This window comes from Eubalaena glacialis, chromosome 5, assembly GCF_028564815.1.
Source record: "Eubalaena glacialis isolate mEubGla1 chromosome 5, mEubGla1.1.hap2.+ XY, whole genome shotgun sequence".
Lineage (NCBI taxonomy): Eukaryota > Metazoa > Chordata > Mammalia > Artiodactyla > Balaenidae > Eubalaena > Eubalaena glacialis.
Window position 1 is genome coordinate 120954615 of NC_083720.1, and position 19454 is coordinate 120974068.

The 19454-nt window shown below is 44.4% G+C and overlaps 1 protein-coding gene across 1 annotated transcript in view; it reads left to right on the forward strand.

Moving 5' to 3' along the window:
• Positions 1–10101: 10101 nt before the first annotated feature.
• The window catches only part of ZNF827 (zinc finger protein 827), a 175825-nt gene continuing 166472 nt past the window's right edge, over positions 10102–19454 (forward strand). The window contains exon 1 of the mRNA XM_061191626.1: positions 10102–10612. Within this exon, the coding sequence (XP_061047609.1) occupies positions 10570–10612 (43 nt within the window). The 5' untranslated portion in view covers positions 10102–10569. The remainder of the gene's footprint in view (positions 10613–19454) is intronic.

A 19454-nucleotide genomic window follows, 5' to 3' on the forward strand; every position in this document is an offset into this window, starting at 1 on the left:
AGAGGGTAGGTTTTGGGGCTTCTCTGGCAGTCCAATGGTTAGGACTCTGTGCTTCCACTGCAGGGGGCACGGGTTCAATCCCTGGTCAGGGAACTAAGATCCAGAATGCTCATTGGGTGGCCAAAAAAAAAAAAAAGTAGAGGGTAGGTTTGGTTGGCTGTGCGATAGGTATTCCTGGGTGCTAAAGGAAGCAGCACTGCTGAGAGGGTAAACGGGCACCAAATATGTGGAAGTGGGGGTAGGAGAAAAGACAGAAGATGTAAGGAATGGGTCCTGGAGAAAAACATCACCCACTTGGCAGTTTTGTTTAGGTCACCCCAAATTTATTCAGAGTGGAACTGAGATGGTCCTAGATCGTGAGGGCCAAAGACTTTCCTTTGGGCAACTGATTCTGCTTGCTTGCTTTTTTTTTTTTTCCGTCTACTATATTAGTCAGCTGAGGTGGCCATAAAAACATACCATACACCAGGTGGCTTCAACAACAATTTATTTTCTCACAGTTCTGGAGGCTGGGAATTCTGAGATGAGGATGCCAGCAGGCTCAGGTTCTTGTGAGGACTCTCTTCCTGGCTTGCAGATGGCTGTCATCTTGCTGTGTCCTCACATGGCCTTTCCTGAGAAGGAGAGAGAGAGAGACAGAGAGAGACAGAGAGAGAAAATGAGAGCTTTTTGGTGTCTCTTCTTATAAGGGCACTAATCCCATCATGAGTACCCCACCCTCCTGAACTTATATAAATCTAATTACCTTCTAAAGGCACCATCTCCCAATATCATCACATTGGGGGTTAGGGCTTCAACATGGGAACTTCAGGCAGACAAAATTCAGTCCATAGCATTTACTAATTATGTGCCTAATATTGGGTCAAGGCTTATTATTACCTCTCACGTAGCTTTGTTCTCTGTTCTCAGAGTTCTTGGCTGGCCTGGAGAATTTCTATACTTTAAAGGAAAAAAAAAGACTCCTCCTAGTTTCATGGGAAATAACAAAGAAGTGTTAACTAAAATAAGCCCTGGAGTTCTGCAAACTCTACACTGTCAAGGATAATATCTCTGTTTGCTCACTATGGCATTCCCAGTGGCTTGTGCAGTGTCTGGCACAGAGAAGCACTCATTAAATATTTGGCAAATGAATGAAAGGAGCTTGGATCAGTCTACGTTCGGGCCGTGAACAAAATTCACCTCAGATGATTCAAATGAAGAGCCTTTAACCAAGGGACTACTTATTGGGGTTTGGGTGAGGTCATGGGAATAAATGAGGGCTGATGAGGCATCCAGAGACTGGCAATGATGGAAGGCCATTACCACGTCTAAGGCTGAAAAAACAAGGGGAGGAAATAGTGTATCCCAAGTCTGGTGATGTCTGAGCTGTGCTCAGAAGCTGTATTCATGGAGGGACAGCGTCACAGCCAGAGACAAGGCATCAAAGCAGGGAGGGGGAACGAAGAAATATCCCTACCCCTCTGCCCTCCTACTCTTTTCCCTCCCACAAGTACCTCCTGTTGGCTGGCCCAGCTGTACATCAAGCCAGCCAGAGAGCTTGGCTGATGCAGTCACTAGAGGTCAGTTCCTAAGGCTCGGAATAGGGCGGGGAGGGAGGAGAATGAAGGAGGCAAAGGTGGAAGAGCCAGAGCAATGCGACCTCAACAAGGCACAGTGAAGTCCACATCCATTTCTGCTTGTCTCTGTTCTGGTTACTTGCAGAGATGACTTTGCTCTCTTTAATAATGTAACAATGGATGTCTACGTGGGAGCTCATACTTGTCTGTCAGGAAACCGGAAGCAACATTTCCTGGAGAGAGTACCAGGGCATCTGTTTTACCCCTTCTCTCCTAGACAAAAAGCCAGAGTCTCTTACGTATAGAATGGATGGACAACAAGGTCCTCCTGTAGAGCACAGGGAACTATATTCAATATCCTAGGGTAAACCATAATGGAAAAGAATATGAAAAAGAATGTATATATATGTATAACTGAGTCACTTTGCTGTACAGCAGAAATTAACACAACATCGTAAATCAATTATACGTCAATTAAAAAAAAAAAGCCGGAGTCTCTTGGTCTCTAGGGCATGAGGCCTGGCCCATCTGTTCCTCGGGTTTCTGCTGGATTGATGGAGGGAGATAACTGGGGCTGAAGGAGAACACTAGTCATCGAATTATAATGTCCATAGCCCCATGTGAAAGGGGCCTTGAGCAGAGTCTTAACTGGGTGTGCCTCAGTTTCCCCAGCCATTAAGTGAAAAAAGAAGTGGGTCAAAGAGTTGATGTGAAGATGAATTACACAGTCCTTGATATAATATATCCTTCTCCTCGCCGTATGTCACTGTGTTGATCTCAGACAGAAATACTGCTGGACAAAACATTTACATTATGCAAAAGGCACAACAAATCTTCTCATGGACACCCTACAAAAAAAAAAAAAAAAAGCCATCAACAACCTAACCTTTCTCTAAAACAACAAACAACCTGGCACAAACAGAGCTTGCACCTCCTGGGGTGCAAATTTCTAGAGGCATGACCTTTGGAAATTCAGTAATTCCTGCGATGCCTGTAGTCTGTTTTTAAGGACATCTTTGCCAGGAGCTGTATGGCAGCCAGTTCCCTGAGTCCCTGGCTTTCCCACAATACAATGTCCCGGTGCAGCTCCTCCGTCAGAGTGTAACTCCACACGAACTTGTTAATCCATTCACCAGAGTCTGTTTACTGAGAGGACACTTGCTGAACCAGTTGGGCTTCAGATGCCAGGACAAGTGTGTGTATTGTGATTTAGGCTTTCTGTTTCTTCCTGCTGTTTTGAGCAATTAGTAGGTATTTTTTTTGGTCCTGAAGTTCCACTTTCCCCATTGTTCTTGAATGCAACGTGGAGGGGGGATGAGGTTTCAGAAACTGCTGCTGTAAGAGAACCTGTTCTTCCAACGTGAAAGTGACCCTTTGACCTGCCGTTAGGGTGCTGGGTTGGTGACTCATGCTTTCTGCTTTTAGGGTAATAGATTTGCACTAGTACACTGACCTCCTTCCAAAATACCTATGACCCTCACTGAAAGACTTCTGTAAGACAATTAGCCAAGGCCAAGTGTACCACGGGCTAACATTGGAATGGGATCTGAAGTTGGGCTTCATAAGCACTCTTTTCATGAAGGTATAAACATTTGATTTTGAAATGTCTGCAATGTTTCTGCTTAGAAGTGTAATACTTCCTCTCCTCTGCTTTTATTTTGAAGATTTCCAATTTTTTATCAACAGTATATTCTCAACGGAGTCTATCTCTACGATTTGTGAATTTTTCTTTGTAATTTAAAAAAGTTTCTTGTAGTCCCCATAACTACCCTTTATTCATATTTAAAAGAACCTTCTAGAAGCTAGTAAAATAATATCAAACCTATGCTGAGTTTTCCAGGTCCAATATTTAAAGGCACTCAGTTCTCTCATTTTGTATGTTACTAAATCAAATGCTTCTAAGTTCTGGTAGGTTTACTTAAATCCAATAGGATGAACAAATATGCCTTCACATTATCCTATGTTTGAGCTCTAATTTTCTGGAATAACAGACAGTCACTAGTGAGACTCAGCTAGAAGAATCGCCCAACGTCTCAGTCCCTCTAGTTTTTCGTCTGTGAAATACAGGGCTAAACCAAGTGATCTGCAAGGTACCTTCTGGCCATAAAGTTCTGTGATTCTAATTTGAAGCTCTATTTTTCCCTCTTTATTAAAAATATTAAAGTACAAGATTAAGTGATGTAAGAGGGGGAGCATATAATAGCTAATTCCCATGGCATTATCATTTGCTGTTTTATATAAAAGGACTTGTAATCCAATGAAAAGGCATAGCCAACTGCTCAATAACCATGAAGACACAGTTGGAGCTCAGGGTAACTTGGTCTTTCCTCTAATGAGATATCTAACTACATAAAGTCTGGCAAAAAAAAAAAAAAAAAAAAAATGGATGGAGGCAGATCGGTGTGACTACAGACCACAGAGATAGGATCATGGAGGAAAGAGTATAGGGAAATCCACAGAAAGCTTTTTGATTGGTTTCTGTTCGCATTTTATTTGCTGATCACCAGTAGTCATGAATTGGGCTGTGTTATCATTCTGTTTTTGGTTATTCTTATAGCCACACAACACTATAATCTAAAGAGGGAGTTGCTTGACCTGTGAGTTGGATAAACAACCTTACCAAGATACCCCGGGTGGGTGTCCCATAGTGGGAGAAGAAGATGGGGAGTAGAATCAACAAAGGGAAAGACAGACATTGTAGAGACACTGAATCAGAGCCAGAGAGGGGCTGTGAGAGAAGCCACAAGGCATGAGGGGTCTTGCAAGAAGAGAGCAGTATGATTTGAGGCAGGTCAGAGGGTGACTGGGTCAGGCAGCAAAGAAGTACATTAAGAGACCAGACAAATCAGTTGGAAAAATGCATGAAAGTGGGAGCAGCTGCTTAGGGGAGTTTTTCATCCATGTATATAAAAAAACAAGGCCCAGGGAAGCTACATTGATAGAGATGTTAAGAATCCCAGCAAATGAGGCTTGGGAGACAGGAGCTTAAGACTCAGTTGGGGTTCGAGTTTGGAATAAATAAGGAGGGACTGAGTGATCCAATCATTACAGCTGACAGGAAGGTAGGGAAACATAGATCATAGAGATTGGAGATCAGGAACTTAGCAAATCTAAATACCACTTGTGCTCCGAGATGGTGTTGAGATGAAGAACTATGGGGGAGAAATTTAAGGGAAAGATCCCAAGCACAAGAGTTTGGATAGAAGACCTCCAAAATGCCCAGAAACGTTACCTTTACCAGGTTCTCTGTCAGGTCACAAGCTTGTCCATCCACAACTTTTGAAAGCATGGCTAATCCAAGTTGTGACAAAACTTGCTGATCCCAGCCAGGCCCTGGCCTCCTAAGAACACATGTACAGATGACAGCAAAAGCCTCCCCCACTCCGTACATGATGGCTGGTCATCGTGACCAGATACTGATTTACAACACGTGAGGTCCAGGCCAGGAGAGATGCCAGACCCGTATCTCTGCCTTGGGACAGGCACTCATTATTTAAAATGTCAGATGTGGAGGGCTTTGGGGGTTAAGAGCGTCCCTGTTTTAACTCTTGAGGCTAATAGCTCAGGCCCTGGGAAAGAGAGAGAGCCGGTCTTATTGTTCTAAGGGGTCTGAGGTCGGAAGAGGGTTGAGCCCTCTGTTCAGAGGAACTAGCCTCTCCACATGGCTGGACAGCCTGTACCAACAGTACTTGGTGAATATACTACTTGCCCTCTGTGACAGTTCATTTTATGTGTCAGTATGACTGGGCTAAGGGATGCCCAGATAGCTGGTATTATTTCTGGGTGTGTTTGTAAGGGTGTTTCCAGAAGAGATGAGCATCTGAATCCATAGGCTGAGTAGAGAAGATTGTTCTCACCAGTGAAGGTGGGCATTGTCCAATCCACAGAGGGCCCGAATAGAACAAAAAGGTGGAGGAAGGGCAAATTCACTGTCTCTCCTTGAACTCTCCTCTTCTCCTGACCTTGGACACTGGAGCTCCTGGTTCTCGGGCTTCTGGACTCAGACCAGGACTTACGCCATTGCCCACCCCCCCACCCCCCCCACCAATTCTCAGGCCTTTTGACTTGGACTGAACTACACTCTTGGCTTTCCTGGTTCTCTGTCTGACAGTTGGCAGGTCATGGGACTTCTTGGCCTCCATACCCTCATGAGCCAATCCTTATAGTAAATAAGTAAATAAATGAATGAATGAATGAATAATATTTATTTCTCTGAAGAACCCTGAGTAATACATCCTCTCTGCATCTCATAAGGAATCTCATCAAAGAAGCCAATCTTGGGACACACAAAACCAACTCTCAGTTCCTGGAGATAAGTGGGCTTCATTTTTTGAGAAGTGTACCAATATTTACAATTGGATTTCGAGACTAGTAAAACACCCACAGAAGTTCTTTTTTCTCTTTAATTGTATCTCAGTTGATTTCTAGGGCAGTGGTTCTCAAGCTTTTTGGAATCAGGACTCCTTATACTCAAAATTATTGAGGTCCCCAAAGAACTTTTGTTTATGTGGGTTATGACTTGATATTTACTACATTACACATTACAACTGTGGAATTTCTAAAATATTTATTTATTAATTCCTATATAAATAACAATAATGAATACAAGTTAACACATTTTTATGAAAAATAATTATATTTTTCAAAACAAAAAATTTAGTGAAAAGAGTGGCATTGGGTTACATTTCTGCAAATCTCTACAATGTCTGGCTTACTAGAAGACAAGCTGGATTCTCATACCTGCTTCTGCTTTCAATCTGTTGTGATATGTTGCTTTGGTTAAAGACATACATAAAGAAAATCAAGCCTCACACAGATACGTAGCTGGAAGAACGGAGGAACATTTTAGTAGCCTTTTCAGATAATTGTAGATATTTTTCTTTGACATACCACCAAAACTTGGTGAGTGCTAATTTCTTAAAAGTTACTGACAGTGTGGAATTTGAGACCACGTCAATGACTTTTTACACTCTTACATTAAAATCCACTGGTTTATCTTGTACTTTAAGTAGATCTTTACTACAGCATGATCTTGTAACATCATGTATTGGTCATTTGGAAAATATTGAGCTCCACAGTTCTTCCAAAACGTTGGCACAATATCAAAAATTCACATTCATTAATATCACTATGAATCTCAGCAGAAACATATGTAAGTATCAGGAAGCTGTTAAAGTCACAGTGATGGATACAAGTTATCTAAAATTCTAATTTTCACTTCTAACTACAAATATTATCATTGCCAAAAAATACCACGAATTGTTTTCTTTGAAGTTACAGGCTCACTTCATTCATTTTTGGAGAAATACCCAAGTCTGAATAATCATAGTCTGCGTGTCAGTCTTTCTTTCAAGTAAAAATAATATTCCATGGAAAAAGCAGCTATATCAAACCATCTCACGAGCGATCTTCCTTGAGATAACGATGTACTTCAGTATGCAGCAGAAGTACTTTCTATGTACCTAACATTTTGCCACAAAGAATATTTAAAAGCCTTGCACTCAAGGGTCGAGATTTAATAAAATTAATAATTTTTACTGCTCCATCAAGGGCATCCTTAAATGAACCTTTCTTTGTTTCTTTAAGCGAAGACGAGAATGACTACTAATACTTTTTTGGTGCCATTGCCTTGATCGGAGCTGCTAAGGTGCCACCATTTTATTCCCATTGCTTTTAATCGTCAGTGCAGTGTCAACACAGATAAAAGAGCAAATAATATTTTGAAAAGAGTTTTGACCTCAAGGAACCCTCTAGAGCCCACACGATTCTAGGGGGGGCGGTGCTCCCCTACCACCCTTAGTAGTACTTGGGAAAGGATAGAGTTACTCCTGTGAGAGTGAGGGTTTATGACACATTGTCTTAGAATATATAATTTTGAGAAAATCTATCTTAATCTTACATTTGAGAGGTGACGGAGATGGAAGTGGAGAGAGTACTATAATTATTAAGATAAAATATGCTTTCAAAAGCTTGGGCCATGGGGGTAAATCAAATAGAATATTCCAAAATAATGACTACAGTCAACAGTAATCCAAGTTCATGGGTACGTGCATCCAAAAGGCACGCATTCCCCAAATCATTTATCCACTCGATTTTGAAATCCATTGTAGCAACCTCCAGCTATTTATCTTCCTAATATTTTAGGTTCGTCTAACATTAAAACTAGCTTGTGTTCCCTAAACATCTAGGCACTGAGGGTGAGATGCCAGTGCCCTTGAAGAGTGCTTTGTAGCAGAGAGAGATACTAAGCTGAGATTGAAACAGAAGTTGTTCTGTCCTTATTTCCATTTTCTATTGTTGTGTACTACCTCAAATAATTTTTGGAAAGAGGTAGAGGTATGAACAAGTTCAATTAAAAATGCTGTTGGCTGTTGATAGAACACCTATATAATTAAACGTTGACAGCATTTGCCTGCGTGCCTTTAAAATGTTGCAGGAAACGTACTCTACTTTGAAGAAAGGCTTAAAGTGTGTTTTCAATTATAGTGTACTAAGCACTGGAAAGAGTCAGCAATTCAGGAAAAGGTAGTGGTGTATCTGTGCCGAGTAATAGTCCCCCATATCCCAGCTAAAGGCTCTGAGGGAGCGATGGTGAAGTGTTGTGGCCGTTCTGTTGACCTTGTGTTAGGTTTAAAGATGCTACACACTCAGGGCAATGACTCTGTTTAGAACGGTAGGCTCTGATTTATCATTCATATACTAACTTCACGTCCAATGCTACTGACAGTAGTCAAAATCATGGCACCAGTTGAGTTTGATCTGAGTTGGAAGATAGTTCTATTTCAAATTGGAACTCGGGGAAACTTAACTACCAGTTTACTTAAGCCAATATTCAAGGAAGAGTTGGTTTAAGCGTGATGCTCCATTTCAAACTTGACTGCTCTCTGTTTGGTTTTAGATTGAATTCAAGCAGGTGTTTCAAAACCTGCGTCAGATAGCATTACCTGTCACTGGGAAGCTAGATCTTTCGGGGGAGGTGGCAGAGAGGGTTTCATCCTGAGATTTCACTATCAGTGAAAAACATCTTTTGGGAGATATAACACTCTTTAAGCTTCTCCAATGAAAGTGTGCAATGTGAAAGCTTATTGTTATTTTTGAAGGGGGTGTGTAGGGATTTAACTCCCATGACTGTCTTGAACACCACTCCAGTTGTGAGAATTCAGTCAGAACCTCAAAGAGGCATTAGCTACCCGTGTAAGTATATGGAGTGTCATTTTAATGTTCTGTATCTTTGCCGTGCCTCCACCTTCTTTGATGAAAAAGTCTATTTTAAAATTTGTAGGAAAATATTTAACATAATAAGATGATGAGTCAGAGGTTTGAAAAAGCTAAAAAGGGAAGATGTAGTTAAATAATGCACCTTTTTTACTTTTTAGCTACATCTGACTCATGACATATAATGTATTCGGCTAAGTTCAAAGTTTTCTCTTACAAAGAGAGTTTTATGAAACAACTCTTCTTCAGACTGTTTTTTACTTCAATTATAGTAGCAGGTTTTGGAGTTTAAATCATTAACAACCTCTGAGTGAACTTTTATCCAAATGACTGCAAGTCGCAAAGAGAACAGTCCTCTTTCACCAAGTACCTTTTGTGCTGGAGTGAGACCCGTCCTTTTCTGTTTTTCCCCTTTATGTCTCTCTTTGAAGAAAGATGTGTGATTTGTAAAGTAATGAAAGTATGTATCAGTTAATGAAAACTGCTATATTGAGCTCACAATGCAAACTGGAATTGCTTCAGGGTAAGCTTCACATACCTGCATTAAAGCAGGGAAAAAAGTAAATTTCAGAAGTCAAGATTGCTGTAGGAGTATCATGTAGCAGTTAAATCGACCATCAGGGGTGACCTAATCTTATTTTTCCCCCTTTGTCAAGGAGCTGTAATTTTCATTTAGGTAGCCTTTTCCAGTTTTAACTCCACTGGACACTCCAAAACGGGGCACTTATTCCATCAACCTAGTTATTGATTTCACCATATGTTATTTTATTTTATTTTATTTTTGTTATTTTTATTGTAATGTTTTTGGAGAGTGCGTGGGAGACTGTCACCTCCACAGACTTAAGGTGAATGGGTGAGAGAGTAATTCTCTGAGTGCCAAAACCCTGAAGAATTTATGTAGTTTAATCAACAAAAGAAAGTTAAGAGAGAAACCTATTTTCTCTCGAAAAATCAGTAAGAATAATGAAATAATCGTTGTTTCAAGAGTGGGAAAAACTTTTTTCCCCCCTAGATCTGGCGAATAGCGGGATAAATTTGAAGAAGTCCATCCCACCCCCGCACGCGCGCCCCCCATTCTTTCCAGACAGAGCGGTTGCAAATCCCAGCCTGAGTCCGCCCTGGGAGCCTTAGGGCACCTTCCTCTTTGCTCTGTGTGTGTGTGTGTGTGTGTGTGAGAGAGAGTGTGTGTGTGTGTGTCTAGCTCTCGCTCTTTCCTTCAGTCTGTGCCTCTGTGTGTGTGTGACAGAGAGAGAGAGAGAGAGAGCGCGAGAGGAGAGAGAGAGAGCGAGAAAGAGAGCGAGAGAGAGAGAGAGAGAGAGAGAGCAAGAGAGCGAGCTGTGAGCTGTGCTGCCGCCGCCGCTGCCCTTTGATCCCGACATTAGTGTTAGGGGCTCGGAGACACAGAGCGCGGCCATAGACACCGACGCACCGGCACTCATTTATTTATACCTCCCATCACACACGCGAGCATAGGACACACACACACTCACACCTATTAGATCCGTTTCCATTGAAGAATATTACGCTCGGGGACAAGCCAGGTGCACGACCAAAAAATTAAAAAAAAAAAAAAAGGAAAAAAAAAAAAAGAAAGGAAAGAAAAGAAGAAAACCCCTCTTCTGGCTCCAGGAAACAAGCTTCAACCCATTGCACACACCGGAGAGAAGGGGTTTCCCCCTGCCCGCCCGCGCGCCCCCCAACTACCTCCCCTCTCCTGCCAGTGTCTGCCTCTCTGCCCCCACGGGGGTTTATTTGATCTCACATTAACCAAGGAGGAGAATGTGAGAAAAGGGGGAAAATGCCCAGGAGGAAGCAGGAGCAGCCCAAGCGCCTTCCCTCACGTAAGTCATCCCTTCTCCACCTCCTCTCATGCCATTTTCTCGCCCTCCCTCTCCTCTTTCCCCTCCGCAGCCTCCTCCGTTGTTTTCTGCATTAGTTTAGGGTTACAGAGGTGAAACTGACAAAGACACAGTCCGGGTTACTCCTCGTTTAGGTCTATGCTGAGGCAGCCATGTTGGTGATGATCAGCCCCGTGCCCTTTCTATTCTCTCTCTCTTTTTCTTTCTTTCTCTCACCCCCCCCCCTTTTTTTTTTCCTTGAGATCGGGCTTTTTTCCCTTTTCCCTCCCCCTCCCCCTCCTCACTCCGGGTTGCTGGGGGGAGGGGGCAAAAGAAGGGAGGAGGGGAGTAGTGTGGATGCCGGGGTTTTTTTAATCGGGGGTGGAGGGGAGGTGGGAGAGGTTGGAATCTTTTTAAACAAGAAATTCCTTGCGGATCCCGGTGCCCGAGGGTGCGGGGGTCGGGGCGCGCGGAGGGCTGGGGGCCGTGACATGGCGTTTGGGGGTGTCGGGGCGAGGGCGCGCGGCCGCCTGCCGAGTACGGGATCCAGGGAGAGGTCCGTCTCCGGCTAAAGGTTGCGCCGGGGCTGGTCGGGCCCGGAGCCGCCGGCGACAGCGGCGGCGGCAGGAGCAGGAGGCGGAGGTGGAGGAGGCGGCGGCGGAGGAGGGGAGTCGGGGGCGGGCGAGGCGGGAGCGGCTGGGAGGGTGTGGGGGCACCGCACACAAACACACGGGTACACACGCGCCGCCGGGCGGCTGCTCCCGGGGCGCCGGGGCGAGGGGGCGCGCCGGGGCGCGGGGGGCGCGGGGCGGCCGGGCTGGGGGCGAGGCCCGGCAGCGGCGGGCGGATGTGGGGTGCGGGAGCTGCGCCGAGGCGGAGGCAGGAGGCAGGGCGGCTCGCGGCGCGCGAGGTCCCTGCAGAGCCGAGGGGAGGGAGGAGCAGGGCTCCTGGCCGCAATAAAATGCGGGGTCAGTCGGAGCTGACGGAGCCGGGCGAGACTCGGGCTCTCAGACCCCCCTCCCCGGCGAGCCTGAGCAGAGTCCAGGACTAAAGTGCATCGCAGCCCTCCCCGGCTGCAGCCACACACCAACTGGAGACACACACCGCCGGCACGGCCCGGTCCCCTTCCCCTCCTCCACCCGCGCCCCTGGTCCCTCTCCGCCCTCCCTCCGGCTTTTCTTTGCGAGACTCTTAACTTTTCCCCCACTCCCTCTCCAGCTCACACCCCCCCCCCCAATCTTTCTCCGCTTTGAGTGTTCTGAGATGCTGCTAAAGCTAAAAGTGAAGGAGAAAGAAGCAACTAAAAATATCCCCCGGGGCCGCCCGGCTTCTTGAATGCAGGGAGGAGGGGGCAGGGGAGAAGGCGTGGGGCGGGGTGACGGGGAGGAGGGGACGCCGGAGGCGCCGGAGGGAGGGGTCGGGGGAGACGGAGGGTCAATTTCTCTTCTCTCCCCCCGCACTGCTCCTCTCTCCCGGCGGTTTGGCGCTGCTCGGAGCCCGATCCTGCAAAACCCGGGCTGGGGGCGGGAGCGGAGCCGGAGCGCCCGCCCGCCAGGGTGTCAGGCCGACGTGGTCGGTCACCTGAAGTTCACGGAGGGTGGGGGAAGGGTTAAGGTTATGGTGTCTCGGGCTGGGGTTGTGTGTGAGCGTGTGCGTTTCCGCTGCAGACAGGCAGCGCGATCGATCTCCCCCTCGCGAAATCTCCGCGGCGGTGCCTGCCCGGGGGACGGGCAGGGGGCGCGGGTAGCTCGGGCCGGGCCCCCCCGTGCCTCCGTGTCACCCGGGCCGCGGCCGAAGTGGCGAGCAAGGGCACTCGCAGGCAGCCCGCTCCGCAAACATTCCTCTTTCTTTCCCCTTCCCGGTACGCAGGAGTCGACGCACAGGGCTTGGGTTGTGCTTTTTTTCCCCTTCCTTTAAAAAAAAAAAAAAAAAAAATGCCCCTGTGCAGTCCTTTCTTCGCCTGCCCGCTAGAGGTTCTGAGGATAATATCACATATGTAATATATATGCACATAAAATCATTCGCAGGCGGCTGGGTGTGTAGGGAAATTTTGTGCGAGGAAGGAGAAGGCGGCGGAGTCGGGGAGGGCGAGTTGGGAGGCTCCGCGCTGCGATTCACAGAAAACTCGCAGCAGTTGGTGGAAGTGTGTGCGTGCACATGGCCGGCCGGCCGCGGTTCCCAGCTCTTTTCGGGGGCGTTTGGGGGCAGGGAGAGGAGGCAGGAATCCTGGGGGGGCGTCGGGGGAGGCTTGCCCTGCTCGGACAAAATGGGCTTCAGAGTTCTCTGCGAACTTGCCCTTAGATGGCAACTTTGGGCGCTGATGAGCTTGTGTGCGAAAACCAGGGCGGTGAGGTTATTTGGTCATTTTCCTTTCTTCTTAAAAAAAAATCTTGGCGGGGTGAGAGGGAGGGTAGGAGGGGAGAAGGGATTTATCTGCTCGGCTGTGACGGAGATGGACCGCCTTCCCTCCCGTTGTGGGTAGTGCAGTCGGGCAGCTGCAGCCTGCCCTGCTGGTGACCTTGACCCTGACCTCGTGCGACTACCCTCTCCGTCTGAGAGGAAATTCAGGCTCCATTTTAGCTCGTGTGTTTTGGTGGGCCTCTCCAGTGCGCTGGGGCCTGGTGATTAAGTTGTATTTTGAGAGTGGGCTCTCCCACCCTGTTCTCTAATTGAATACTGTTATCCACTCAAGTTAAAAAAAAAAAGAAAGAAAGAAAGAAAAAATCAACTCCTTCTCTCAGTCACATAAAGCCACTTTTACTGAAGTAAAAAGCAATTACCTTTTGGAAGCACCGTAAAAGTCCCTCCAGTTTTTAAAGAGAAGCCTAATTTGCGAAGCTTTCTCCACTTACCTTTGGTTTGAATGGACTTTTGTGGATGTGTGCTGCCTGTTTTAAGCATGGTTTACACATGTTTTGTGAGCAGTTTGCATTTGAGCTGAGAGCAATTTCTGGGCAAATGGTGTATTTTGCAATTCAGACACAGAAACCCAAGGCTTGCTAAGTGCTGAGTGAGTCTTGAAAGAACTTGCAGTGGGGTGGACTTTGGTCAAATTAGTGTTAATTTGTATTTAATGTAGAATATAATTGTAGCCCTAAATTCCAGTTTTAATGCTAAGTTCTTTGTTTATTTGTTTGTTTATTTGTGTATGGGGGGCAGCCGGATTTTTCTTTCCCTGGAGAACCGTTTTGTATCAAAGTTAAAATATAGAGAGTTGGGAGTTGATTGCTCTAATAGATTGTCATCCTGAGTTTTTAAGAAGTTATATAGGGGCTGACTTAACATTTCTCCGTAAAAGAAAGGAGTGATATGAGTGGTTTTCAGGGTGGGAAAGGTCAGAGGGGGAATGAGATGGGGAGGATTGCTTTTGAAACCGAAAAGCCTTCTGAGTAAATACAAGTGCTTAAGAGCCACTATTGATGTAACGTTTTTAGAATTTAGAGAACCTGTAAACACATTTAAGAAGTTCAAATTAGAATACAAGAAAAGAAACTTGTGATAACTGCATCTCTAGAAGATTTAGGATGCTTTCCACTTCCTCTTAGGTCCCCCCCCCCCCTGCCTGTGTACCCTTCCCCCCATAAACCATTGCTACTAATAAACTCTTTCTATGTGTTATTAAATATGATACTAGCCAGCCACAGTGGGGAATCTCCAAAGCCCACAGTCCTCCCACCCTATAGCACAGACACCAGGGAACCTGGAAGTTCCACCCTCCAGTAGATTAGTCCTGGAAATCCAGACTAGCACTTGGTATTATCTGATACCAAGTCTGGGGTGAGCCTCAGCCCCTGGCACGGAGTCCCAGCAATTCCCCAGGCTGGGCTTCGTTCTGCTAAGGTTTCCTAGCTCCTGTTCAACTAGACACCCATGGGACTGTTCAGTACCGAATTAGCTTTGGGGATGGGCGAGCCTTTAACCTGACACTACTAACCTAAGCGTTAGATTTCTGATTTAAAATTCTACACAGTCCTTTCCTCCTGGGCCTCTGAAGTAAGTGTGTGTGTGTGTGTGTGTGTTTGTTTTTGTTATGTGGGCCTCATACATATGCAGAAAAACAAATGGACTGTCTTATAGAATTGAATGGTGATCCTACTGGCTGCAAATCAAAAAGGCGAGCTGCACTAGCTTTCAGAGGTGACCCCCAACCAAGGGTGTTAAACCTAAACTATTTTTGAGAAGTGGATTTCAAAATTATTATTCAAAATAAAGCCTTTATTTCTTGGCCTAGAGCAGTAATTATCATTTTGGGATTTAAATACGACTCTGCTGCAGTTGATGGCTCTTTTACAAAAGTTCTTTCCATTAACAGGGTCCAATACCATGTTCCAAAAAAATGTCCTAGAGGTCCTTGGAGCTATACCATGTGCTTATCTTTAGCAGAATCCCGAACTGCAGAGTTTAAAAATGTTTGTCAGCCTGAGAAAGAGGAAGAGAGGGAAACTGATACCGTGACTGTTTGCCAGGCCTGGGGCTCAGTCCTTTGTGAACATCATTCCATTTGGGATCACAAACTGGAGACGGAAAGGGGTGTGTTTGTTGCATCTGTAAAACCTTTGACCATCGGTGCCATCAGCACTTTTAAGATTTCCTCATTAGCTTCAACTTACCCCTAAACGGGTATGAGTTTAGATTCTCTTCTGTTTATCATTGGAAAGCTGCCCGATGCCTATTCCCGAGGGGGACCACAAAGGAAAAGTTCATAAAACAGTTGTTTTGTTATTCCAGTATTTTCACTGTTTACTCAGTTGTGGGTCAAGACCAGAACAGGTTATTGTGTTCATCATGAACAAAACTTTAAAAATTCTTTCTTGCTTTCTAGTAAAATTGGGAAACAAAATGACTGAAAAGCAACAGGATCCCTTATTTTTATATTTTTACGGGTCTTTGTATGTCTGTTGAACGATAGAAGGTAGAAGATTGTACTCTTTCCCTTACTTATTCTTAGTAAATTTTTTCAGTGAACAGACAGTACCTCCTGACTAGGACAGGGACCATGGGGAAATTTTTAAAATCTGAAATAGAGAAGTATTTCACTTCGGATGATTCTGGGGTACCACAAAGCAGGCTTGCTTGATGCTGGGCAAAAATGCCTATCTGTTCTCCTTAAAGAAATCCATGTATTCCTAATACAGTAAGTAGGGTCCACTGAGCTTTGCTGTTAAAATAAGGAAGATAGCTCAAAATCGCATTCCTTCTAATGCTGCAAAATAGTTTCTAATTAAAAAAAAATTGATTTTTAATTTGTCTACGTGTTGCCATCTCACTCTGGGGATGACACAGCTGGTGTGAATTGACAAGTCTCCTGCACCAAGTGTTAATAAATCACGTTGGGGAAGTATAAATTGGACAGCTTTTGGCCAGTGTTAGAGCTTGCTGTGCATTTGAGTTTTTAGAGTCTTTGAATGGCCTGTTAGGAGAATTCCTAGGGAGGTGTGGAAAGTCTTGATCTCGCGAGGCTTATAAATTAGATGGACAAAGGCTGTGGAAACAGCCAAGGGATCTTGTTGTACTGATGGAGTAACCAGGCAGGCTTCTCCTGGGGTCACAAGTTGGTTTAAAATACAAGGATTAATTAATTAATGTCAAGATGTCCTTGTAGGAAAGACCAGATTCGAAATGTGTAGGTAAAGCAGTTTATTTAGTAATTCCAGGAGTTCACATTGTGTCTGAATGATTTTGTTTCCCCAAAGGGAAAAACTCATCCGGTAGCACTAACCCTGGTCACTTCGTGCAAAGTGGTGTCTTTGGACTCAAAAGATGATAAGGTGCGAAGGAAATGATGGTGGAGCCCAGATTGTCAGAGTGGAAAAAGCTCTCTTGGTTTCCGTGACTGGTCAGTCATGCCCTCTGTGAAAGCTGAGGGCAGCTTAGTCCTGGGAGGAGGTTAATATATCCTTTCGCTTTCCTCGTCTGAAGTTGCCTTGTCTCTCCTCCACTCTTCCTTTTTAAATATCTGCTGGAGTATTAGGACAGGAGGACCGAAAAACAAACACAAGAGGCTGGAGCTCATCTCTCTATCCTGAGTGATGTGTTAGTAATTTTCTATAATTTAATCAGACTGATCGCAGAACAAGATAATGAGAGTGTGACCTACAAAATAGGACTTTTGGGGGCGTGAAAGGCTTTCTAGCAGAAGGTTTTTACAAGACCACGAGCTTTGTGGTGACGGCGTAGATTTTGAGTTTCCTCTTATCCGAGAGAAATCCAGACCAGGCCTAGTGATGGTAAGACATGTGGGGTTTTTTTGTTTTTTGTTTTTTTTTTCCATCAGATTTCGTTACTGCTTTGGCCTCAGTAAAGGCACTCTAGAATCACATTTTAGAGATGCAGATTGTCAGCGAAGATGCTGTGTCCTGTTTCTTTTCTATTTCCTACTTTCTAGGTGTAGCTCAGTAACACATACCATCTAGGGCCATGTGTACAAAATACTTTATGGTTTATGGTAGCTGAAATGTCTTTTGTCATATTTTATAAGAAACTAATGTGCAAAGCACAAACCTCAGAAATAGCTAAGAGATTTAGTGGGCTGAAGTTTCTAGCTGCTTTCCCCCTTCTGTTTAGGAGCAAGTTTTGTATTTCTATCCTCCGTCTGTACATTACATTTTTATGATATTAGAGAATAGTATATATGTCTAGATGCTGAAGCAGGGACCTCTCAGATGGCTTTATCATTCCCCAAGGACCCACCTTGGGATAGAATCGCTGTAGTTACAAGGTAGTTTCATAAATTAAAATCAGACTTTGGCTTGATACTAATCTTTAGCTGCATGGGTGCATATTGCTGTTTATTTTATAAAAGTCAGCCTCACTGCCTGTGTACACACACACACACACACACACACACACACATACACAGAAGCTGCACTGTAGCTAATTTTATAAAATGTACAGTGATACACGCCCACGGTCTGAAATCAGCATGAGGCCTTTAGCCACTCTGTTTTTCACAGACTGACCCAGAGTTATAGTAAATGCAGCAGATTCTGTGTGCCTAAAAAGGATATTGTTTCCAGCCTCCCATTCCCTTCTTGTTAAAAAACCTCTACCACTGAAGCTCTCTCGAGTTCTTAAATGACTAAGGCTTAGGTACTCTTGCTTCTGTTTTTAAGAAGTTCCACATTCAGCCAAGTTCCATCTCCCAGCAAGGAAGGAATGCGTGGACCTTCTCCGAGGCTTGGGCCTGAAAAAGCCAACCCCAAAAGAATCCCTCTCTCTCTCTCTCCCTCTTTCCTGTAATTTCTCCATGGGTCAGAAAAGTGGTTAGAGCCCCATTAGAAGTGAGTTGTGAAGGGAAAAAGATGAGGGCTGAGAGAAATGTGCACATCTGGATGAATTGTTTTGAGTGCTCTGAAGAGGTTGGCTTTCAAAGGGGAGTGGAGAAGGCCAGGGAAGATGGTCTTTTCCATGATTGATCATCAGCAGCCTGCTTATCTGTGCTTTTGAAACAAGCTACTGTACTTGAGGAGGGTGATAGATTTTTCTAAAGTTACGTAGTGCCAGTGTCTTGGGTTGCCTGGTGGTATATTTTATTTATTTATTTACTTACTTATCTTTATTATTATTGGAGTATAATTGCTTTACAATTTTGTGTTAGTTTCTGCTGTACAGTAAAGTGAATCAGTTATATGTATACCTATATCCCCTCCCTTTTGGACCTCCCTCCTACCCACCCCCCATCCCATCCATCTAGGTTGTCACAGAGCACTGGGCTGAGCTTCCTGTGCTTTATGGCATGTTCCAACTAGCTATCTATTTTACGCATGGTAGTGTATATATGTCATTCCTAATCTCCCAATTCATCCCACCCTCCTCTTCCCCCCTCTGTGTCCACATGTCCGTTCTCTACGTCTGTGTCTCTGTTCCTGCCCTACAAATAGGTTCATCTGTACCATTTTTCTAGATTCCACATATATGCGTTAATATATGATATTTGTTTTTCTCTTTCTGACTTACTTCACTCTGTATGACAGACTCTAGGTCCATCCACATCTGTACAAATGACCCAATTTCGTTCCTTTTTATGGCTGAGTAATATTCCATTGTATATATGTACCACATCTTCTTTATCCATTCATCTATCGTTGGACATTTAGGTTGTTTCCATGTCCTGGCTATTGTAAATAGTGCTGCAATGAACATTGGGGTACATGTATCTTTTTGAATTATGGTTTTCTCAGGGTATATGCCCAGTAGTGGGATTGCTGGGTCGTATGGTAGTTCTATTTTTAGTTTTTTAAGGAACCTCCATACTGTTCTCCATAGTGGCTGTATCAATTTACATTCCCACCAATAGTGTATGAGGGTTCCCTTTTCTCCACACCCTCTCCAACATCTATCGTTTGTAGATTTTTAATGATGGCCATTTTGACTGGTGTGAGGTGATACCTCATTGTAGTTTTGATTTGCATTTCTCTAATGATTAGTGATGTTGAGCATTCTTTCATGTGTTTGTTGGCAATCTGTATATCTTCTTTGGAGAAATGTCTATTTAGATCTTCGGCCCATTTTTGGATTGGGTTGTTTGTTTTTTTGATATTGAGCTGCATGAGCTGCTTGTATATTCTGGAGATTAATCCTTTGTCAGTTGCTTTATTTGAAAATATTTTCTCCCTTTCTGAGGGTCGTCTTTTTGTCTTGCTTATGGTTTCCTTTGGTGGTGTATTTTTAAAAGTTTTTGTTGTTGTTTTGTAACGAGAGAGAAAATATCATGTGATTTTTGCCCTCTTTTCACTATGTCTACTGTATACGGTACATCTTAAGTAAAAAACGGAGACCATACATGCTTTTTAAGGTCATAGAGTAGTGGTCCAGTGTACAGACTCTGGTGCCAAGCTGTTTAGAT